Source organism: Pleurodeles waltl, chromosome 3_1 (genome assembly GCF_031143425.1).
Source record: "Pleurodeles waltl isolate 20211129_DDA chromosome 3_1, aPleWal1.hap1.20221129, whole genome shotgun sequence".
Classification (NCBI taxonomy): domain Eukaryota; kingdom Metazoa; phylum Chordata; class Amphibia; order Caudata; family Salamandridae; genus Pleurodeles; species Pleurodeles waltl.
In genome coordinates, this window is record NC_090440.1 from 278,991,440 (window position 1) to 279,016,429 (window position 24,990).

The 24,990-nt window shown below is 42.9% G+C and overlaps 1 protein-coding gene across 7 annotated transcripts in view; it reads right to left on the bottom strand.

Annotated features, from left to right (window-relative positions):
- APBA2 (amyloid beta precursor protein binding family A member 2) overlaps window positions 1-24,990 on the bottom strand; it is a 1,150,852-nt gene that overhangs the window by 487,413 nt on the left and 638,449 nt on the right. For all 7 annotated transcript variants that reach the window (XM_069222387.1, XM_069222383.1, XM_069222388.1 and 4 more), the window contains one exon: window positions 9,038-9,118. In XM_069222387.1, coding sequence (XP_069078488.1) covers window positions 9,038-9,118 — 81 coding nt within the window. The remainder of the gene's footprint in view (window positions 1-9,037; window positions 9,119-24,990) is intronic.

A 24,990-nucleotide genomic window follows, 5' to 3' on the forward strand; every position in this document is an offset into this window, starting at 1 on the left:
CAGCGGGCTGGGCAGCTGGATGTATGTTCTAAGATTCATTCATTCATTCCCCCACTGTAATTTTCAGTGTAAGACCTCTGCTGGGGATGCAGTAGCAGTTCTTTTGGGGGCAGGGGGGAGGTCCCCGGATTCAAATAATGATTCAGTGGGGATCCCCGGGTTCAAGTAATGGTAAAGTGGGGTCCACAGAAGTCAAAAGATTGGGAACCACTGAATTAAAGACATGCATTTATACAGGGATTACAGAATCCCATGTATTGTACCATCCTTAGGAGAAGTTTTGGTTTGGGGATTGATATTTCAAAATAATTTGTACTAGATCTATTGTGTGACTGAGTGCATGTGAGGGACTTGTAGTGAATCCTAGTTCATTTTAATGGGATAACAGGAGTTAGCTTAGCTTCTGGCTTGCAGACTCGTGCCCCCGTCACCTAGTGACTTTTAACCTACTTAGCTTGATCTGTCTTAGCCCATTTAATTATTTTTTCTTCTAAGATGGCTGCCTTGTTTATAGATAGGCCACTTGTTATGGGTAACATTATCAGTGTCACCGCACCAAAGCGTCAAGATCAAGCACCAAAGACAAACAAACAGTAGGTGTTCACACTTAGGGATTGTCCCTCTCTATACTTTCGAGGGATTGTTTATATTAATTGCCGTCCCAAGCATGTCTGTTATCTATTGTTTAGGAACACACTTACGTCAGGGGTCCTTGTAGATCTGTATAAATACATCACACTTTAGACATATAATCAGAGGGATTCCGACCAGAAGGTATCGCCACCATCGTTGATACTGATGCTGCAGTCGTCTTGACGCTGACCCAGTCTTCGTGTCCCTGCGGAGTCTGAGATAGAGAACTCATTCCAAGTTAACGTGGGTTGGGGGCTCCTTTTATGGTCATGGCCTTGGCAGATTAGGATTAAAAAATCCAGCTCTCCTTTAGGTAGGAGGTTAGGCCTTTCACATTAGGGTATTAGGGCATATTACATCTCATATATCTTTTCTACGTATTGCAAGATGGTGGGGGTCTTTGTAATAATGACTCTCGTCTTCACAATTCTGTTTCTTGCATTATTCATTATCCTAATCATTGCAGCCCATGCAACTTATCGCAAATTGCAGTCATGTTAAATAAAAACTATTGAAACTCTACTGCATCCTTGTCATTGCCTGTGTTTGTATGAGACATGATATATCTGTGAGAAAAGGGTAATCTCCGTTTAACCACGACACTCCCTGAGATATCTTATTCTTGAGTCCATGCGTAACGGCTGCCATAAATCACCTTTTACTATTGTGTTTCTGGTGAGGTGCTGCTAGTGAGCCGGTAAGGTTGGGACAACATTTGCTACTTGTTGTAAGAAAGGCGTGGTCGCCTACAAACAAAAGTACTGTCCTCCTTAAACCAGCAGTCTTGCTCAGAGCAAGAGTCCAAACTACGACAGACCTTTTAATGACTGGTGGAGTTCAGTCCATGGCTGCCTTACCTTATGGATCAGCTAAACATCTGCTCACAAGGTTGCCCAGCAATCATCTGAAATACTGTAGTATTCGCTTTTACATGTCTCCACAATCAAATCCCTTTACATCAACCTCAAAGAATTGACTTTGATCCAGTGTTTCAGAAACTCTCCAAAGTATGAGCTAATAAAAGAAGCAATGTAATTTGAACACAAACGGGTATGTTTTGGAGTATAAAGTGACAGCTCATGCTTGGATAATTAGCACTGGATCTGCAAACTTAAGACAGAGTAAATAAAGTAAGAGATTGTGGGAGAGAAACATACAGAAATGAATGAGGGAAGCTGATTGAAGGTAACCGATTTTCCAATTAATTTGAATGGTCCACCACTAATTATCATAATGCAGGTATAAAGGGCACACCATTTACATTGCTTGCAATGGATGGCTTCCAAATATCGTGTGCCACCAGTCCGAGAAATAGACCTGCCCTTTCGGAGTACATAGGTACTGGACATTTTGTCCTTTATAACATATCACTATGTGCCTCATAAGTACGCCTACCTTTGCTAAATTCATCTAATCTTGCATTTGGAAGAAGGAAGAGTATGTGGATGGGAAGAGATGGAGGCTCTGTACTCAAGGACTGGAGGAGAGATTCGTACTTGTAAAGGAAGTGGGTCTCTGAGATGCCTCTAGTAGGGGGCTTGGAAATGTTACTATCCCTAAAGACATCAGGTTTACAGCCTCCCCTGTCAACAACTTTGATTTAGAAGCAGTGTTGTGTTCACTTTATAACACAAATTATACGTGTATACATCATTTCATAGCTGTTCGCTATCACACTTCTATATAGGTTCAAAATGTGGTTATGCTATAAGGGGCCCATTTTCCCTACTGCTCGTCACAATGTACAAACACCCTTTTTTTTATTATTTTTTTTTACCAAGGATTAGAATCCAGATACCACATTTTTAGTGTAATTGGTGCCAAACAAAGTCAATTAATGCCCTGAACACTGATGAGCCCTGCTGTAATTAACTTATGTAGGAGAAGCCTTTCCTTGACTGATAAAACGTTTCTCAATCTGCGAAAGAATATATGTTATGACATTTTTCAGAGCATTTGCATCCAAACAACTTAAAATGACTTTTTGTTCTACATTGATAACATTATATTATAGTTCTATAGTGGTTGTTACTAACAGGCAAATTTTTTATTCATAGAAACAAAATCAAAACTACCATATGAGTCATAATATTGACAATAGTTGGCCTTTTAACCTCTGGAAGGGTTTTGCACAGAATTAGTTCCTAAATAGTCTTTTTAAGAAGACATGGTTTTGGAGACTCGGTAACGGGGCATGGCTTGGCACCAAAAGAAGATGGCCACCTTTCTGAGAGCTCCATGATGGCGGTGGGAGACAAGGAGGCCGAGCCTTTTTCTGCTGCAATTTTATTTTTAAAGAAAGAACAAGGAAACATTGGGGGAATGGTCTAGGACCTGAGATTTCAACTGTGTCCGCTTCTTTGTTTTTTACCAACCTTATCGCCTCATATTTGTGGACGATTTTATTCTTTATTTTATCAGTGCCTGAGAGATTTCTACATGGATTGAGCAGTTTTGAAGTTTTTCAACATATATTCTTCCTATTTGCAATGTGACTCTTTTCAATAATAACTAATGTTTTAATTTTACTTTTCCCTGAGGTGACGTCATATTTGTGTTCATCTAATTCTTCTCATATTTTCCAAATGTAATTCTTTGCTTATAGGCAGATCTAGGAATCTTCATTTGACTAGTAGTAAAGGACACATTATTAAAAGCTCTGACAGTATTGCTTTATCTAATTCAGTTTGCTCATTATCAAATATGGATAACATGAGTGAGTCCAGCCAAGATAATGTTTCTTCTTCAACTATAACACCTGCCTCTTCATTGTCTGTTATTAATAAATGGTCATCCATACTGCTGGTAACATCATCTGCATCAACTAATAAGCAAGCTAAAAAAGATCCTCCGTCAACTATTAAAGCAATTGATAGCATCTGTATGGAGTTACTTCTTGAAGAAATAAGAGCTCTTAAACCATATATAGAAGACACAAGAAGACAATTACAAAATCTGGATGATAAATAGTTGCATGTGGAAAATAGAGTTTCTCATATAGAACAGAAGGTGGAGGTGTTGGAGTACTCAATTGCGGCTATTAAATTGTTACAATCTGAAGTGGCTGTGTTGAAAAAAACATACAGAAGACATGGAAAATCGAAATAGAAGGAATAATCTTCGTATTTATGGTCTCCCTGAGGGAACTGAGGGATCAGATCCAACGTCTTTCTTCCAATCGCTTTTTCCCAAACTCCTAGATCTGCCCATCTCTCCAATTTTTAATATACAAAGAGCACACAGACTTGGACACCCTTCTCATGTTGCCTCTACGCCAAGGAAACCAAGAGGAATAATCCTTTTTTTTTTTTATATCTGGATCTGCCAAGGGTTTTCAAGGCAGCGAGGGCTAAAGATCGGATCTAGTGGTCAGGCTCCAGTCTCTTCTTTGCACAAGACTATGCTAAATCGACAGCGGACAAACGGAAAAGATTCTTAGACATGCGTCCGGTGCTTAAAGATCTTAATGCTCGATATGGTCTTTTTCACCCTTGTTTGTTCAAGGTGACTTACAATAATAAAACCACCTCATATGAAGATCCAGCTTTACTTAAGAATTTTATTGAATCCTCCAGAGGTGAAAAAATTGTTATTTCCAAAATAGGGGAGTCTTAATTAATATACTATTCTCTGAAATATAGTTGTGCACCTTTTGATTCTTGTGCTGTTGAAATGAACCTAATATTTAAAGGAATTGGTTGTTATTAACTGTCCCCATTTTCTTCTCCTTGTTTTTTTCTTTTATGTTATTCCTTATCAATGAACCTTTTTCTAGGCTCACATTTTGTGAATTCTGGCCTCCCTCCCATTTCATGTCTGAAGTTGTGGAGTTGAGGTTGTGCCATCTTCCTATTGTGGTTTCACCACCCTCACTCTGTTTTTTCTTGTAGGTATGTTCTTATTACTTGTTACGTTTATTTGTATTTTCTGTTTTCCCTATTTATAAAGGTATTTCTTCTTTTTCTTTCTTTTACTACTCTTCTTTCTTATCATTTTTTCTTAGTAACTCCTGTTCATATGCATTCTCTCTCTTGTATACATTATGATGGTTTTGTTTGTTCAGATTTTATGAATTTCATAGTTGGTTTATATTTAGTGTTTGGTGGTTACATTATCTAAGTTTTCATTTTGAATGACAACTAGATTTATTTCCTGGAATGTTAAAGGTCTAGGATCCCCTATAAAGCATCAAAGTGTCGTAACGCGTGTGTTGGAGTTAAAAGCTGATGTTGCCCTATTACAAGAAACTCATATTTCTGATAATGAAGTGTTCAAACTTAAAAGACAATGGATGGGACAGGTCTTTTCATCTCCTGGCATGGGGAAAGAACTGGTGTGATTATATTATGTCATGAGTCTTTAGATGTTTTGGTTAGATCACAAGAAGTTGATGCTATGGGCAGATGGCTTATTGTTTCGTTGTTTATTAACAAAGTTCCCTTAACTATATTTAATGTTTATGAACCCAATCAAGCATTCTGTAGGGTTCTGGGAATGACACCCATTTTGTAGTCTTTAGAACACTGCAACATAAGTTAATTGCACTGATGAATTCCACATATTTGTACAGAGTCTGGTGAGGAAGATCAAGCTTACAAATAATGGAGATTGTCAGTGAGTAATCTAGGCATTTTCAAATATGCTGAAGAGAACTCCATGTAAACTGCAAAATCAACAAGGGTGGCTGAAGAAGATGGTTGAGTTAGAACATACATACATTTAAAAATGTTGATCAGCTAATAAAGGAGGATGCAGCGAACACACAGCAATTAGCGCTGGGTTTATACTGCTATGCTGCTTTTTCACCTGATAATCTTTTAAACTGTTATATACCAGTTTTTAATTTGTTCTAAACTACGGACGAGTGAGGTGGGGGGGAACCAGAATTTCAGAATTTCTTGAACTAATGTGTTTTAGCTGAAGGGGCATTTGCTTACACAAGTCATTTCAACTAATTATCCTCCTGGAGGCAATCCAGAGTGGCCATTTTTCTGGTTAGCACTCTAGTCTCTCATTTTGGGCTCTACTGTATTAAAATGGGAGGATTCAGCAGATGCACCACTAGTGCACCAAAGGCAAGCCTGTCTGCACCTGTCCGTGACCCAAAGGTGATTAGCGCCAACCATGCTGCCCGCTTACCATGAGGTGTGCAAATTACTGCTGAATTCTTACTACAGCTCAGAGATAGGGTAAAAGGGTGTGATTTGACTTTTCCCCAGAGTTATTTCAAGGACCAATTTCCTGTATTAAATGCAGAGAGAGCTTTGGGATGGATTTTGAGGCTGGGGATAATATTTCCCCATAACTAGAGTAAATATATTCTCCTGGGGGGACTCATTAATGCACACTCACTAAGTAAACATTCACAAGACATTGATGAGTTACTTATTGAGACCCAGCTGGACTGTCTGTTTATTACAGAATCATGGCTAAATGATTGCTTTAACCCTGACATTGTGCAAGCACTACCCCCTGGTTACACAATCATTAGGAAAGATAGGCCTAATCGGGCGAGGTGGGGGGGGCTCGCAATTTTCCTCCTGGATTTGTTTCAATGCCAGACCTTTGAATTAGAGACCTTAGTGGGAGCAGAATGCCTTGGATTATGTATTAAGCTTAGCCCCACCTCTTCCCTTGCAGGCAGTCTGGTGTATCGTCCCCCACCCGGGAATTGTGGTAGCTTTTTAATCACCCTTGGGGATGCCATTGCTCCACCCACCTTATGTTACGTGAACTTCACATTACTTTGAGACTTCAGTTTCCATTTAGAATCTAACTCAAGAGCAGAGGTGTCTAATTTCATTGAAACTCCAGGTTCGCTTGGCTTACGACATTCGGTTACTGCACCTACTCATAACAGCGGGCACACCTTGGATGGAGTCTTTACAGGTAGTGGGAACCTAATTATCGACCCCTCTGGTAGACAGACCTGGTCAGATCATATTTTAATTCAAAGCCACAAACAGTATGCCTAAGTCCTGTCCCAATGTAGTCCACCAATGGACTAAATTTCTTTCCAACCCTAAGCTGACAATTGAGTTTTCCACAAATAACCCAAATTTAGTAGGAAATGTAACAGCAAATTAATTTACTTTTAATTACTGGGTTTCTGAAGTTATTAATACATGTGTTCCCTTAGTCCCTCTAAAACAGAAAATAAGATATCTACCATCAGCCCCTAGGTCCTACCAGTTTTTAGCTGAGTTACATCGTAATAGTAAATATCTTGAACGGAATTGGAGAAAGGCTTACCTGACGGAGGACCTGTGTTGAAAAAAGCCCTGAAAATCTATCATGAGCCAAAAGACTATATTTTGCCTCACAGATCGACAACATCCAAGCCAACGAGAGCACTATTTTAAAAATTGTTAATTAATTTCTGCAACCAACTGCAACTGGTAGGGAGATACTATCCTCACAATCCTTATGTAATAAAATCTCTGATTACTTTGATGATAAAATACAATTGATTCAATTAGCATTTAATAATCTGCCGCCCCAGGAGAATCCCTCAAGCAGTGATCCTCTACACTTAGGATTCTCGCAGCAATCCTTTCAAGAAATCACCCTTGCTCAATCCCGCCAAACAATTCTGTCATGTAATTCGTGATCTCCTTTGGACTCTTGACCCCCCCCCCGCATTCCTCATAAAGTGGTAGATTATATTAACCCACTTATCAATTATATTTTGAACTCTTCTCTGTTGTCGGCTACAGTTTCTGATGATTGGAAACTAGCAATAGTATAGCCTCTTCCCAAAAAACAATTAAATGATCTTACAATATTGTCTAACCTTCAGCCCATTTCCCTACTACGAGCTATAAGTAAAATGCTTGAATAACTGGTCAATTCATAAGTTAAGATGTTCTTATAACAAGCTAGTATCTTGAACCCAAAACAATCGGGCTTGTACCTTAAACTTAATACTCAGACCACATTGTTGGAAACATCTCACATGCCCAAAATGACATTGTACTTGGGAAAAAATGCAGTGCTGGAGTTATTAGATTCATCCGCTGCGTTTGACACTATTTCAAATGACATACTGCTGCAATGACCTCAGGATTGTGGCATTTCTCATTTGGCCCTGGCTTGGTTAAATCATTTCTGTCCAATCGAAGACAAACCTATATTAGGATCCTTTTTCCCCTCCAGAAATATCGTTAAATTCAGGGGTGCCTTAGAGCTCCTCAATGAGACCAGCATTATTTAACATGTGTATGGCCCCCTTAATCACTTTAATCTCATCTTTTGATATTAATGGTGCTTCCTATGCTGGTGATGAGCAACTTATGCTGCCCTTAGATAAGACTTATTTGGGCTCTGAGCTTAATTTCAAACATTGTATGACCAAAATTATTCGGTGGATGCAAGCTTACCACCTCAAATGCAAAATCGACAAAATTGAGATAATGCTCTTTGGAAGCTCCAGTTCCTTTGATACTATCCTCTGGTGGCCTACTTCTATTTCCACCCTGTCTCCTCCCACTCAAGTTCAGGTAGCCAGAAACTTGGGAGTTCAATTTGACTCAGCTCTTTCTTTTTTGCTACAAGCAACGTTGGTGGCTGTTACTTGTTTTGGCCTTTTGAGGACCCTGAAAACATTTTTGGAGTTACTTCCTCTTGCAGCCACGAAAACAGTTGTTACAGCTTTAATAACATCAATGCTGGACTACTGTAAAAGCTTGTACGCTGGATCTTCCAGGCCTCCTATCCAAAAGCTTCAGGTAGTCCAGAATGCTGCACCAAGTTTGGTTCTGAACCCCCCCCACACCCATCTAGCTTCAGCATCTGGAGCTCTAAGATTGTTACACTGGTTACCAGTTCATATAAGAGTTTTATTCACAATCCTCCTTATAGCGTTCAGAGCCTACAGAGCCTTGGGACCAGAACACAAATTTTGGAGATTTTCCCATTGTGTCCCTGTGCACCCATTAAAGGCTAACCTTAGCAAGGTTCTTACATGTAAACTCAAAACCAAAGGATGTCAATTGTTCATGGTCTGAGAAGCTAGACTTACTTTCCCACTTATCTTCAAATAAGTGAATCTGAGGACAGGTTCAGAAAACATCTGAAAACCTGGATATTTGGTTTATCAGATGCACTTTGCTACACTTAAATGGTCTGAGTTAGGGCTCTTTCTCACTCACTAACCACGGCAACTGCTCATACAGAGCCAGGATGATCCCTTGGGAGTGACAGTTGCGCTCTATAAAATCCTGTCAATTGTCCGTTCATTCATTTTAATAGCAATCTAAGAGCTTGTGTGTGGTAACGCTGAACCAGGTTAAATAATTTATGTCTGAAGAAATATAAAATAAAAGTAATGTATGACTAACATGTCAAAAGAGATAAAAAGCTAATGTAATGTCATTAACAAATTAATAAAACACTACATACTTACCTCAGAGACATTATTATTCTCAATCGGTCCATTGAGGTCTGACCGCTGCTGCTTCCTGGGCTGTTCTATACCATTGCAAACCTGTAAGAAATTAGAAGAAATGTGGTTGTTTTTTTCTTTAGTAATGAAAAGGAAATATAATTTTGCATCAAATCAAGTACTACCCCTTACTATAAAGACGTATGTTCAGTTATGTAACCATGTTTCATGTGCCTGAGTTAGGGTATTTACTTGTACTGTTCAAGCAAGTAATTGGTTAGTGTAGAGACTATCCATGAATGTGGAAATATTAGCTGAGTAGGGAGAGAAAGTGGCTTGAGTGTAGAGCAGCACTGAATGAGTGAACTCCTGTCCAGTCCACTCCACAAGGCTTAATGGGTTCAACATTGCCTCCCCCTCACTTGTGGGTCAAAAGAAACAGGACAATACTGAAAGAAAGTGCATGCAGGTGCTAAGTCTAAAAAAGCAAACATCTACAGCAATAAATCTAAATTAATAAATAATGTACAATGTCCAAACCAAGTTTGAGCAAAAGGTGCAGTGAAAAAAGTATATTAATAGTGGTTTTACAAGTTCTAAACAACAGAAAGATAACACGGATAGTAAATAGAATAAATATTACAATTCAAAATTAACGGAAGAATAAAAATAGGACCAGCAAAATCTTATAAATAAACACAATGCTGAACAATGTCATTAATGATAATTCATGATGAGAATGCAATGTTCATGGTAAGAGTCCAACATAGACAATTAATTGGACCTGATCATAATAAAAAATATTCAAAGTGAAAAATAAGAGTTAAAAATGTTATCTTAAAAATTAATTGGCAAGTCAGAAATACTGAAAAATAGTGAGAACCTTTCCAAGTGCCTTTAATATATTTGAACGGGATCTAGTCACCCTCTGTAGCTGAATTTTATGGTCACCTGTGGTTGGATACAAGGAGGTGAGATTTGGACCTTAAATTCCTTCAGAAGGTCCACCTCAGAGGCTGTATCTGATTTAAGTTGCATGATGCTGCATACTTGCAGCATGAGGTCCCAGTATACTAGAAATATTTCAAGTCAAAAAGCACAAATCAAATTAGTCTTGCCCATTCATCAAACTCGTAATCAACCCCTACCCCTGTTTCAATGATGAATCCACGTTATAGTTCATGCATAACTGATAGACTGTCTTTAGCTTCAACACATATTTAGAACGTGTTTTTAAAGGTGAGCAATGGAATTCAATTTTTTGGAGTGAAGAGAACACATAACATTAGGAACTATTTAGACTAGGGTATTTTAATCCTGGTTTGGGAGGGTGATGGTTGTAAAAATAGAGCTACGTCATGTACTTGTTTAGGCCAGAATAGTCACAACCCAAAATGGATGCGTCTGTGTGAGAATTATGGCAATTGTAATCTGATTTCATAGAGCTATACAGTTATGGGGTTGTTGGAGTGTAGCTTTTATAATCAAAGTTTAACATGAACTGCTTGCAAAATAATGTGTAATAAAGCTGCATATAAAACACATTAATATGTTTCTAATGAACGCGTTTGAAATGCGCCCACGGGGTGTGGCCACCAATGTATACGATGATTAATGAAATTGACTAATAATTAAATATTAATGTACTAATGTATGATTCTGTTCTAGTATTAAGAGTTATATGTGAAGATTTTGTTGAATTAATCATTAGATCTTAGTTAGTAAGAGTCTGGGCCCAGCCGCCTGGCCTCATATTAAATGTGTTTTCTAAACATGCAATGTGCTGTCTTCCTGAAGGACATGAAGCTGTACTTTTCCAGAAGCTAGAGATGTGTGTAACCATAGTAAATTCTTTCTCATGAGACCCGACTTGCTCAAGGAGACATTCTTGCTGAATGCAACAGTGTTATTCGCAACATGTACAAGGTCGCCTAAACTGTTAAAGACAATGGAGCTACTAACTGAAGCTGTGCGTGTAACTTTTCTTACCTGCCATCTCACCTGATGAAGACGTAAATCACAGGAGCCAATGAACTGCATGAGAACTGTCTTAAGTGAACATTTTGGTGAGGCAATCAACGGATCATTGGATAGAGATAATGGTGCACCAAATACTGACCAATGGGAAATTAGAGACTTGTCTGGCAAATTCAATTTAACGTTGTGTCACAAGGAGACATCAGCCATTAGAGGGACACCCCTGCTGTTACTCTGGCATTCTGTCTTTACCTTTGCTGCTTTTATTCTTCAAAACCATCTTCACTTTGCCTTGCCCGATATCTATTTCTTCTCCGCCTTAAGAGGGAAGAACTTTCTGTCCTAGTTTCTGAGACTTTGCTGTTCTATCCTGGCTGATGGCGGATCAACTACTGTCCTGAGGACGAAGACTGACCCTGTATGCTGACCCATTACGGAGGGTAACTATATGATAATGAAATTGTAATTGTCTGATTTGCCTTTCCTTTCTAGGTACCAACTGCTTTTGACAGAGACCATAGTTAGATATTTTCCAAATTTGTGTTACTAAATTGTTTTGCATGAAGCCCAACATGCTGATGCTAATTTGAGGTTAGTTAAGGAGTTCATTAAACAAATGTAAATAGACAAAATGAATGAATCTTTGCTGTGTTGAATAGATGCGCTAATGATACTCTGCTAAAAAGATCCATGTTGACGCAGTGTTTTGTCCTGATGTTTATAATCTTTGCTTAAATCTTACTCAAGTTGCCATATTTTGACATTATTGATGTGTTTCCTGGTGTTGAGACTAATAAACGTGCTACTAGATTGTAATCAACAGGGAATAAATCTCATAAACCTTACTAAATCGAGTGTGGTTATTCGTGGCTGAAAGGTCAGGGTGAGTTTGGATTCTTATTAATGTCTTTAACTAATTTGATTAATTTTCTCTTGTGAATATTGATGAGGCTATTGACCTATTGATTGATATGCTTATTAGGTATCTCGTCTTAAGGTGTCTCCAAGCAGGGTCAAAAGATTCACTGACCTAAAAAAGAGTCCAAAGAGTAAGTAAATTACCTAGGGCGGGACACGTTCTCAGTTCTGCTACCAGAGGACGGTTAGGCCCTCAGGGGCCCTAGGACGAGGGTCCATTGTTTAGGATTGTTTTTTAAATGATGCAAATTGGAGAGATGATGTTCCCCTAAGCCCCAAATGACTTTCCCGGGACTCCGGAGCTTGCCGAAGTGAGTTGGGTATGTTCTAGGTATTCTAGGCATTCTAGTGATGGTGTGAGTGAAGTAGGATTTGCGCTTGCACAGCTTATGCATACCGCACGTGAATTGTGAGGTCTGTAAGAATATTAGGCCAGGTGATGATTTAGTAGGAGTGGGCGTACTCTGCAGTATGAGAGTAGGGAAGTCGGCGAACTTCATGTGAGTGTGGCGCTTTGTGCTCAAAAAATTGTCCACATGGTTGTTGGTGATGTACGGACCCTGCGTGGTCTAAGACTCTGGAGTATACTGATAAGTGTATGAGACACTTGGTTTATGTTGTAATTTGCACGGTTTAATAGGTCAATTGGGCGTGAAAGTAGGTGAATGAAACCTTTGATGGAGATTTGGTAAGTTCTAAAGTGCACTAGGACGAGCCATTGACAAGTCGAGAGTGAAATTTGCGGGTCAAATTTTGCTTGCGAGTGCGGGATCTGAGAAGGAGAGAGTAGCAAGTGAAATCTCTGTAAAGTTCTGAAGCAATTGTGTTACACTTCCTGTAGTAAACCGGCAAATTTGAGTTTTGTTGTTAAAGTGCTCGCAATATATTGCATTAGGTTGTGTGAATAGGGAGTGAGGAAGACAAGCCGCAAGACTTTGTCAGCCGCAGTGTGTGTGGGTGTGACGTCATTGGAGCTGCGCTGGGATAGGTCAGATAGTGAGAAGGGTCGCGCACGGATTGGCAGCCGTCCGTGAGAGGCAATTGGTTGTGAAGGTAGGAGAAGGGTGTTCTAGGAACTAAAGTCACTTCCCGATTCAGTTACAAATGAAATAAGGGACGCAAAATGAAGTTCTTCAAGGCTTTAAAGAGCGCTTTGAGGGGAGATGTGTAAATTACTGCGAGTGTGGCAGAGCCTAAACCACCAGAGGACACTCTGGCTTATGCCGTGATGGAGGAGAAGGGAGTCGCGCCATGTCTTTGGCTAAAGCAATGGTACAAACTAACAGAGAAAGACGGGTGCTTGGCGTTTCCAGAGAATGGGACATTCAACATAGGGGTTCTAGAGAATTTGTAGAAGGAGTTAAATGAGCAGAATCCGCCTCCAAAGCCAGCACAGTTTGAGGCGTTAGCAATTTGGGAATTAATGGCCATACGACAGAGGCAACAAACGTTTGAGAGGAGAATAAGAAAAGCAGAAAAGACGCTAGCGGAGGCTAGGATGTGGAGAAGAGAAATAATAGATGGAGTCAGGATGTTTCCAGCAATCACTCAAGAAGCCGACACACAATGAAGAAAGGCCACTTGTAAAACAGACAAGGGTTCTGGTAGAGGGAAAGAGAATAACAAGTCTTGGGCAGATGCAGATGACTCAGATGATGATGAGTTCCTTAATCAGTTGTTACATGATCGTCCACCGCCATATGTCATGAATGACAACAGACCAAGTACTAGTGCAGGTCCTGCAAATTCAACATAGAATCAGGGAGCAGCGAATACAGCACAGGTAAATGCTGTTGCAACACCATCTCCAGTGCAGAATAGTGTCAGCGTATCCACTGCGTCAGGGATGCAGACACAGTTGCAGCCACCACCAATTAAGAGGCTTTACCCTGATGTCCCAGTATTAGAAACCACTACGAGCTTGATGGTGCTACCTGACCAGGCATATGTGAGATCAAAATTAGTACAGATCGAGCCAACTCCACTTCTGCTGCATCAACCGCAGCAACAGATGGTTCCAAATTACACTTCAAGCACAGAACCGCAGTCAGTCACAGCACCTGTAATGAATCAGACTATGGGAGTTAATGCTCCCCATGGTTTGGGAAACAGGCAGGTGCCAGCTGCTATATCTTTGCCGATTACAGTTCGTCCACCCGTACCTCTGTATGCACAGGTAACGCCTAGTGTATGTGACCAAGGGGTAATGACTCAAGAGATGATAAGAGGAGGGTTCGTAGGAAGCTCTCAACAGAGGACACCGGGAGAACAGACAGCAGAGAGATCTAGGTCCCTGTTGGACTTCAGTCCGATTGGGGTTCCTCTAGAGACAATGAGACAGGCTGGTTTGGGACTACTAACTCCACAGATACCCAGTACAAACATGTCACAACCACCAATTATGCAGGCTGGAAATATTTTGCTGCAAGGTCTGACTGCGCAACAACTGAATGAATGGCTAGACAAGCTGAATTCACCGCAGACTACCCCTGCGACAGCAGAGCGGTCAGAGAGAGAGGAATACCTGAATTTTGTAAGGTTGGGCATGGAAGCAGCCGAGTTAGTTGAAGGGAGCATGGGAGTGAATAGGCTAGAGTCATACACGGAAGCAGAATTGAGATATCAATGCCTGAAAATAACTAAAGAAGTGAGTAAGGTGCATCAAAGGTTGGCAAACCTAGCGGACAAATATGGCATAGATTTAGACAATACTAAGCATCTGAAGAGGAGTTACCGATTACACTTTGAGTCCAAAGATTTTGATCACATGAAGTCTACTGGAATGAAGGCACACCTTAAGGAGATACTACAGAGTGCGCAGGTTTGAGGAGCTTTCGAGAAGTGGGAAGGCAGATGGGCAAAGAAGAGAGATAAAAGGAAAAGTGACTGATTGGAGCAGCAGGCAAAACCAGTGGCAGATACCGGTACCATAAAAATGTTACCCATGAGAGAGACGGCTGGAGGGGTTCTTGTCCATGTACCGTGGTCTAGAGGTGACATTTTGTCATTCACCAATGATTTCCCCAGGCTGAGGGAGAAGCCGATAGAGTGGTACCAGCAGACAGATAGATTTGTGAAGCTTGTGAAGTGTCTTTGGGAAGACTTGAATACATTGCCGATTTGTGGCTCGAGTGCAAGAGAAGTGTTGACTGGCCGACTGCAGAACCGGCAAGGGATAGGGCTACCGGAGCACCCGCTCCGGAGGTAATGAAGTATTACTATAAGGTAATTGAGTTCTTGAAGCAGAAAGTGTTGCTGCAGAATATTGATTGGCAAAAGATTGATCGAACGGCACAAGAAGGCAAAGAGTTGATACATGCTTACTATGAGAGGTTGTTGAATGCATTCAAGCACTACAGTGGTACCGAGGTCATAGAGCCGAAAGATATGAATCACGTTGTGTTCAGGTTTGTGGAAGGGCTGAGACCAGAAATTAGCCAGATGATTAAGAATCATTTGATTTGCTGGCAAGCGAAGCCAATTGATGAGGTGTTACAGTATGCAAAATACTGTAGTGATGAGATTGACTTGAAGCAGAGAAAGTTGAAGGAGGACGTGATGGTGATGCAAATTAAGGCAGCGCAAGCAGGGATGCAGGGAAACGGAGTGCAACAGATGGTACAACAGCCGCAAGGAAACAGAATGTTTCAGCCGCAAACGAGAGGCAGAGGTCGAGGAGGTTTTGTGGACCGTGGTCCAGATTTGAATACTGTTGTGGTACAAAATGACGTGCAAGGAATGAAGAAGGTGTTACCATGACATGCGTGCAGGGGCGTGGGACATTGGAAGTGGAGTGCCCGATGATGGTGCAGGAGGGTGTTGTTCAACAAAGCAATGATGTCCGTGCATTTCAAAATGTTAAAGGACCAAGAATGAGGGGTCCTAATCCAAATTTCCAGAATAACATGGTTCAAATGCAGGGTCTTCAACCCATTCAACAGGTACATATGCCACGTATGCAACCAGTGCAGATGCCGCAAGTACAACAGCAGGTTCCAGTGGTACCTAAACACTAAATGCAGTTGCCCTTAGCGCCAATGGGACAGCAACAGGTGATGCTTCCTCAACAGGTCACAAGTCAAGGAATGGGTCAAAATAACACAGTACAACAGTTCCCATTGTGTGGTGAGAATGGAATGAACAATAATTGGTTGGATGACAGTTCAGATAGTGAGGAGTGCAGGCTTGCAGCGTCCCTAGAAGTAGATCAGAGGGGACCCTATGTGCAAGGGAAGGTGATGGGTCACAAGGTCTAATTTTTGGTTGACACAGGAGCCACACGCTCTACCGTCAGAAGTGCAGAGGCTCCGAAATTACCCCTTACAGGACGCACAATAAAAGTAGTGGGAGTGGCAAACCAGCTCCTGACCAACCCGATCACAGATCCGGTTCAAGTCGAAATTGGTACCTTTCAGGGATTGCACAGGTTTGTAGTCTGTGATTCAAGTCCCGTGTCCCTACTGGGAAGAGACTTAGGGGGTTATTACAACTTTGGAGGAGGTGTTAATCCGTCCCAAAAGTGACTGTAAAGTGACTGATATACCACCAGCCGTATTACGAGTCCATTATATCCTATGGAACTCGTAATACGGCTGGTGGTATATCCGTCACTTTACAGTCACTTTTGGGACGGATTAACACCTCCTCCAAAGTTGTAATAACCCCCTTACTGTGCAAGACGAGGTGTTCTATCACCTGTTCGAATGGGGGAATAGAGGTGCAGACAAACAGTGATGACGAGGGAGATGATGGTCAGATTTCAGAGCCAGAAACAGAGACTACAGATGAAGAGTACCCCTTGATAAGCTTCTTCCCAATGTTCACAATGACTGATTTGCCCGCAGACCTGCAAGGGACAGTCACAGAGAAGGTGTGGGACTTGACAGGAAAGGAAGTAGGATTGATAAAAGGAGTAGAACCAGTCAAAGTTGATGTGAAGCCAAATGCTGTGTTTCCCCAGGTACCGCAGTACCACATGGCACAAGACGTTCTCATACAGGTGACGCAGATAATTGCAGACTTTGTGAAGCAGGGAGTTCTAAGGGAAGTGATGAGCAGCCCATGTAACTCACCTATAATGGGTCTGAGAAAGCCCTGTGGGAAAGTCCGAATTGTTCAAGACTTACGAAAGATTAATGACATAGTGGTAAAGTGCTGCCCGATAGTGCCTAATCCAGCTGTGATCATGTTTCAAGTTCCATGCTACGCAGAATGGTTCTCAGTTGTTGACTTGTCCCAAGCATTCTTTTCTGTGCCTTTTCATGAGGACAGCCAATTTCTCTTCAGTTTCAAATTCCTAGACAAGGTCTACAGTTGGTGTCGGATCCCTCAGGGGTTTTCGGAGTCACCATCTATCTTCAACCAAATTCTGAAGAAAGTTTTGGAGTCATTGGAACTGCCTTTCCAATCGACTCTAGTACAGTGCATTGACGATTTGTTGATTGTCTCTAAAACAAGAGATGATTGCAAGTACGATACTATTGCCCTATTGAATCACTTGGGAAAGAATGGACACAAGGTGTCCCCAAAGAAGCTGCAATACTGTCAGAAAGAGGTGAAATATTTAGGCCATTTGATTGAGAAAGGGTCGAGGATAATATCTAAGGAAAGAGTGACTGCCATATTACAGATGAATCCCCCAACATCCAGGAGAGATGTCAGGATGTTTCTAGAAATGGTGGGCTACTGTAGTCAGTGGATCCCGAATTTCTCCATTATCTCCAAGCCCTTGGTGAGACTGACAGCTAAAGAGGTTAAGGATGGCACAGTACTGAGAGCCGGATATGCTGTGTGTACAATCACTGGTATCCTAGAAGCATCTTGGCTTGAAAGGGTATACTCTGCTCAAGTGGCTGAATTGATTGCTCTTACTGGGGCATGCCATGCCACTGACACATTGAAAGTGACTATCAATACCAATAGCAGAAAAGGATTTGGGATTGTCCATGATTTTAGCCAGCTATGGTCCCAGAGGGGTTTCATGACCTCTTCTGGTTCTCCAGTGAAAAATGGTGAAAGAATTAAGAAATTGTTGCACGCGATTCAGTTAACTCTTGAAATTGCCGTGGTGAAATGCAATGCTCATGTGAAATCGCAAGATTTTGTGTCAATGGGAAATGGATATGCAGATCAAGTTGCAAGGTTTTGTGCATTGAATTGTATAACGTTCAAGATCAAGGTATCTCTGCTTGAAATCTTGCGCCCAGTTTATTTGAGTGCTGTAAAATAAGCCACCGCTAAGGATTTGGATGCAAATCACTAAGTGCTCCTTAAACTGGATTCTAGTGTTTGCCCAAGCACTAACAGCACATGTGCTATTTGCCCATGCTCAAGTTACTTACCCAGTGCTATTTGCTAACATGTTGAGAACAGATAAAAACTGACAGGGATCTTGTTGCAAATATCATAAAATTCCAATGAGCAGTGCAAAATTCATATTTGTACACGCTGATTCACAAATTTAGTGTCAATTGTCAACCTCAAATCAGCACCAACGCTGCCTTTGAACTTCCTCCGAGAGCCCCTGCGATGGTGAAAGATGACTGTGTTTATATGTTCTGAGATACCTTCAGTTTACTGGATGTAAATGAGGCAAGGCTTCCCAAACTTTCTGGTTATGCAGGTATTCAGACACAGGAAGCACATGATTTTCGTCCAGATGTCCACATAGGATTATCTACTTACCCAGCAGTCCATATTCATTGCTTCCTCTGACTGCCATTTTTTGTAATTTAAATGGGTTGCTGGTGTTATATTTGTAAAGGAATGGTTGATGTCTGTCAGTGAAAAGCGAGACATACCTTCCTAGAACGTGACCGTGTCATAACACTTGATAAACAAACACCGGTCCTGCAATAATGGGAACTGTCTCACAATGCTGACAATGTTGACTTTAGTGACGCACGCATGAAGGCCACACGACAAAACGCTAAATAAGAGCCAAATAATCATTTCATTGAATTATTGCAATGGTTTGTGTTGCGAACCGCCCCCACTCACCCCAAAAGCCCATGAGTACTAAACATGATACTTAATTCATGAGAAAACACTTTATTCCAGAAACGTATAATAATATATTTTTTAAAAATCCGGCAATAATAAATATCACAGTCCCGTATTACATGATCACCATCAGTCGCAGATAACATGATGAGTATGACAGACCAACCAACAGCAGGTCACATCAAAGACATCCCCACTCCCATCCAGGCACCGACAGCCATCTGGTCCGCAGAGTTCTTGCAACATCATAAATTGTTCGCGAAAATAACTTGCACAAGGTCAAACAGAATATCTGTAGGAGCACGGACCAGAACCATAGCAACCGCTGAAAAGAGCCGAGAACCCACATTACTGAAAAAGCAGTTCTCGTTAAACTGAGCCTGAATAGCGTTCCATGCTTGCATTCCAAGAAGTGTGGAAAAGTGGTTCGGTTCTCAGCCCTCGTACCTGCGCCCCCGTAACCAGCACCTGTGCTGCCGATGCGCACACGTGCCTGTGTCTGTTGTCTTCCGCCAATGATATACAATCGCCATTCCACCACACTTGTCACCTTTCCTCTACTTTGGAACTCCCAGTAATGGCACTTCTCATCTTCCGCATTTTAAAGTGCCTTTCGTCCCTCCCAACCTAGTTTCCAATCAGAGACGATCAGAGGCTATGGACGGCGCCTCTCCTGTCACTGGCTGTACTGGCAGGTGCCTGGACATGCGTGAAATGGGAACATCTTTGTACGAGACGTTTTACGCTTCGTTACTTCTAATATGGCATGGTTTGGAAAAGGTCAAGTGCGGTTAGCACATAAAATGGACCACAAAGACAAGAAAAAATAACAGAGGGTAATGGGAAACGTTGCTATTATGAAAGCTAAACTGGATGATGAATTGCAGCGAGGAGTGGAAACTGGAGACATGGTTTCTGTTGATTACCGTTGAGTATGACTGCAGATCCGATTGCTTCCAACTACAAACTGCCACAGCTGAAATGGTTGTTTACAAACCCCACTTCACATAGGGATGCTAGATCTTGGTCCACAGGTTGTGATTTTTGTGATTTGTTGTAAATATGTTCAGTACAAATATATTTTTAAATCTTACCCGTTGGGGTCCGAGGGGCTCCTGTGAGAGTCTCGTGGGAGTGCCAGTTCAAAAACTGGGCATTCTGATGGGCCAGGTTACTGTTTTTTTCCTTGTCCCATCTCGCCCTTGAGTGGGACTCCTGCAGAAGTGAGCACTCTGTTTGGCTGCCAGTAACATTAGAAAAACGTTGCGGGAATCCATTACAGGAATCAGGGACTAGGGGCCAAGTGTATCATTATTTTGAATAGTGATTACCTAATTGTGATGTTCTGTGAATCACAATTAGGTAATCGCTGTTTGAATGTATGAAACTCCAGGAGTTTCATTTAGAGTTTCCCAATGGCTTGCAAATTGACCTACCTCATTAATATTCATGAGATAGGTCACAATTTGCGACCCATTAGGAAATGCTAAAATCACAGGGATCAGCAGGCCACCATGTCTGTGACTGCTTTTAAATAAAGCAATCTTTTCTTATTTAAAATCAAGCCCTTTTTCCTTAAAGGAAAACGGGCTGCATTTAAAAAAAAAAAAAAAAAGTTTTTTTTATGTTTTTTATGGGACCACTGCCTGCTCTTAAAAAAAACTTTTGTATGCATTCACAAAGTGGAAGGGATCCCTTGGGAACCCCTTCACATTTGGGAATGGGTTATCACCTAGTTGAAGTAGGTTGTAAAGTGCGAATGTTTTGCGACCACATTTTGGCCACTAAACATTTCTACATACCGCTGTGATTTGGTATTAGGAAGTGACGCCCTTGACACGTCCCTTCCTAAGTTTACTGAATTGGTATGTATACACAATACCAAATTGTGATTTGGTAACATGTTACTGAATCGTAAACTGGAATACATACATACCAAAGTGCATTTTTGTGGTCGCGAATGGCCTGAATGGACTATTTGCAACCACAAAAAAAGCATGGCACATATGGCCCTTAGTCCCCTGTCGTGGAGTTAAACAAAAAAAATATAAGGAAGCATGGTAGGGATACCCTGCCCCCAAGGCCCTGTGGAGCAGACACAGCGGGACCCTTCACACTCAAAGGGTAAAATAAAAAAAATAAAAAAAATCAGCATGGTTTTCAGAGATCCTGCAAGTCCATTGCAGGACTGCAGCAAAAACAAAAAATGGCAGCCACCATTCTATCCATCTATCCATCCGTCTGTCCATCCGTCAATCCGTCGAGCCCCTGGGGCCAGATATATTTAATAATTAAGAGTAGGGGCCTTCATCCCAATGCTGATGTCAGTCCCAGGGATCCCAAATCTCGGGGCTTTATGTATTTACTAGAGGAATGGGGTGCATCCTGTTTAGGCTCTGGTAATCTCATCCCCAGGGGCCGAAATAAAAATGAAAGGGGAAGGGGGGCATGCAGCCCCCCTCCCTGAGCCTTCAAAGGCTCCAGAGAGCACATCCCCTGGGCCTGGTTCAGTGAGTGTCCAGGTGGGGGGCACCCCCGGGACACAGCACTTTCCTTGCCTGCACTAGGCAGGGAAGCATACCTTTGCTCCCATCTGACAGGAGCATTTTTAAATCTCCCATCAAACGGGAGCAAACATGTAAGATTAAATATGCTCCTACCGGCTGGGAGCAGACTTGAGTTCTGCTACTCTGCACACACTGATAGAGAACACATATTGCTCCCACCTGGAGGGAGCAAGCATAAATAGCTGCTCTCTCCAGGCAGGAGCAAAGCAGCTCCCTCACCATTCGAGGAACTGACTGGTGCTACGTGGGCCCTCGGACTTCCCCCTCGTGACAACCCCATGTGGTATGTGGGTGCCCCTAGTGGACCCAGGAGTACCCACCTCTGTCCCTGGGAGATGGGGTCCTCAGAGCTCAGGGAGTGTGGTTGAGCTCTACCCTTTATAAGTGTTTTTGGCCCCAGGGTGTAGAGTCCCTCAGGCCCAAGAAGGCTCGGGGAGGGGGCTGCATGGCACCTCTCTCTAAATTTGCTATGGCTCTTCAGGATGTGGTCTCCAGGGATTAATGATGCTTGGGGAGGAGGGCCATGCAACCCCCTGCGCTTTTTTTAATTGTGTTTGACCCCGGAATGGAGTTCTCAGGCCTAGTAAGGCTCTGGGAGGGGGGCTGTGCAGTTCCCCTCCACTGTTTTGTTGAATGTAGCCTCTTGGGATAATGTCTTCACGGTCTATTGAGGCTTGGGAAGGAGGGCTGCATGCCTCCAGCTCCTAATATATATGTTTTGGCCCCAGGAGAAAGGTCGCCTGGCCCGAAGGCCAACCCTGTGCCACATTGCCAAAGGCTGTGCGTGGGGTTGGGCTGGCAGGCTACGGAGGGATTAGCCACAGGGCCTAGCCTGTGGCAACACCCACTGCACATGGCCGAAGTTGGTGCAGTGTCCTCCAGGACATATTCTAGTGGTTTCTACCCAGCCACCCCTATAGGGCTGGACATCACACCCACCCCACACCAATCCAAGACAGGCGTCACAGGTCAGGTGACCCTGCCAATAAAGCAGCCCGTGTGCACGTGCTTGGGACCAGTAGACCAACCTAAAAAGTTGTGTCTGTGTCTTTGTTTGTCACAGCATGTGGTCCTAGTGCCCACAACATCACATTGGCGGTGAGTGTGTCTGACACCACTGGCCATGCTGCCCTGAATGGCCGACCACGAACGAAAAAGCGGGCTTCAACATATCATGTATGTGTTGCAACGCTGGCCGTCGCTAGCCGGGAAAGGCAAAGATGTGGAGAGCGGCACATACAGCCCAATAAGGCACTTAACCCTAGGTCCCCCAGTGTCTCTTTGCACAGTGCCTGCATGAGCGGCACGCCCCATAGTACCTGTGAAAACATGGCTCAGAGGTGACTGCGCTCAGAAGCAGAAAAGAAAAAAAGCACCAGTACAAATGACTAAAGCGCCACCCACCCATAGTTTTTCCTTCACTGCACCTTGGCCTGGGGGGGGGGGAAGAACAAGTAAATCATTTTGTAACGGAAAAACAGCATTTACCTGAGACGAGAGTGGCTGCGCCTTCATGGCAGTTTTCCCTGCACAAGCTCCTGTGACACCATCCTTTGCAAAACAACCTGAAGCTCCAGGAAAGCTGCCTCGACATCGAAATAAATGCCTGCAGTGCCATTTAGAGGTTGTCTGAGTGCACCACACCTCAGCAAGTAAGTGGGGCTAACTGACAGAACCAGACCTGCAAGAGGTCCCTACAAAAAGGAAGACATGTGGCCAGAAGCCACACCACAGTGAACAAGATGTGACCGTGGCACAATGCCATGTCACAAAGGAAAGAAAACGAGAGGAAAGAAGATCTTGTGACAGAACCACCACACTGGAACACCTGGTGACCACGGATGGAGAAGACCAGAAGATCTCACAGTGGAGAGATGGAGAACACGTGCCAACTCTAAAGAGTGCACCAACAGACAAGCCAGCCAGTCGGGTGCATTGACCCCACTGGAGACAGCTCAACGGCAGTACCAACAGTAAGCCGCCTGCACGCATGAACTACGTACTAGCCCCGTGTTTCACAGTGCAACCATCCACCCACCTGGCGCCGGCTGCTTGAAGCAGATGGTATCACTGCTAGCATCTGTACATGAGGAAAAGAAAGACTGCACTGCCCACACTGAAGTCCCTCCACTCACCCTCACCCCAGCAACATCCACACCTGTCATTCAAGGCACCTACCGGCAAACACCATCATTGCCATCTGCATCACAGCATCCAACGAAGGAGCATCTTAACAGAATAGAATCATAACTCTGCAAAACACCAAGTGACCAACAAGGCACTCCTGGCAACGTGTGAGACCAACTGCCCAGAGACTATGTGAGAGCCCACCTGTATCTGGTCCATGTTGGCAAGCCCACTGACTACGTATCATCCACCCTTGCGGTTGCACAAATGACTTGGCTATGGCTCTTGTCAGAGACCCTGCAGCGGCCTGCAGATGGCCCACATGTAGCCCAGCACAGTCCACGCCCGTCCCATTGCAGCTCATTGAAATGGCCTCAGGGAAAAATCTGAATGAGGAATCCGTAACAAGAGGTGGTCTGGAAGCTGCTCCACCAACAAGGTATCAGTACACACCAGGGCTTCAGAGGAGGACATCACATCACCACAATTGCCTTCACAGTCTTTGAGGGACTGGGCTTCATGAAGTCAGGATGCCTCACAAAGTATATTTGCAGTGGACTCCACCAACGCTCCTGATGCACCAAGTTTGAACAAGTTGAACTGTTTACACCAACAGCCTCACCACGAGTGACCAACTGGCTGTCACTGAGTCCGGACTCCGTCCACACATTGTTTGTGCCCAGCAGTAGCTGGTTAAACCATGGACTTATACGGAGATGCCCGGGTGCTCCCAGCTGCACCTGTTGACTGCCTCTTGAGGCTGAGAGACTGATGTTGGTTTTTAGTTATTTTGTTTTTTATATAGGTTGGACTTTGTTTTTAATTTTCAATAAAGTTTGGGAGGAATGTAGTGTTCTCCAGGACACATTCTAGTGTTTGCTACCAAGCCACCCCTATAGGGCTGGACTTCACATCCACCCCACACCCATCCACCACAGGCGTCACCGGTCAGGTGACCCTGCCAATAAAGTGGCCCGAGTGCATGTGCTCGGGCCAGTTGACTAACCTAAAAAGTAGTGTCTGTGTTGTTCTTTGTCACAGCATGTGGGCCTAGGGCCCACAATATTACAGTTGGCTACCTTTGGGGGGTTGGCCTATCCACAGTATGGGGTTGGCTACCTGTGAGGATGGCGTCAGGACTTTTCTGCAGGCCAGACCCTGCAGCCAACCGCCCACGAACACAATTACACAGCTCTCAAAGTGTGTCTACGTCTCTTTGTAGATCCAAGGATGTTTGGTTAAATATAGCAGGCTGCCAGAGCCACCTCAGAACACTACCATAAGAGGTCAGAAGGTATGAGACATATAATAAATATATTCTCTCTCTCTCTCTCTCTAATTACCACAGGTTAAAGTAATGTATATATTTCTCAGTGGCACTCC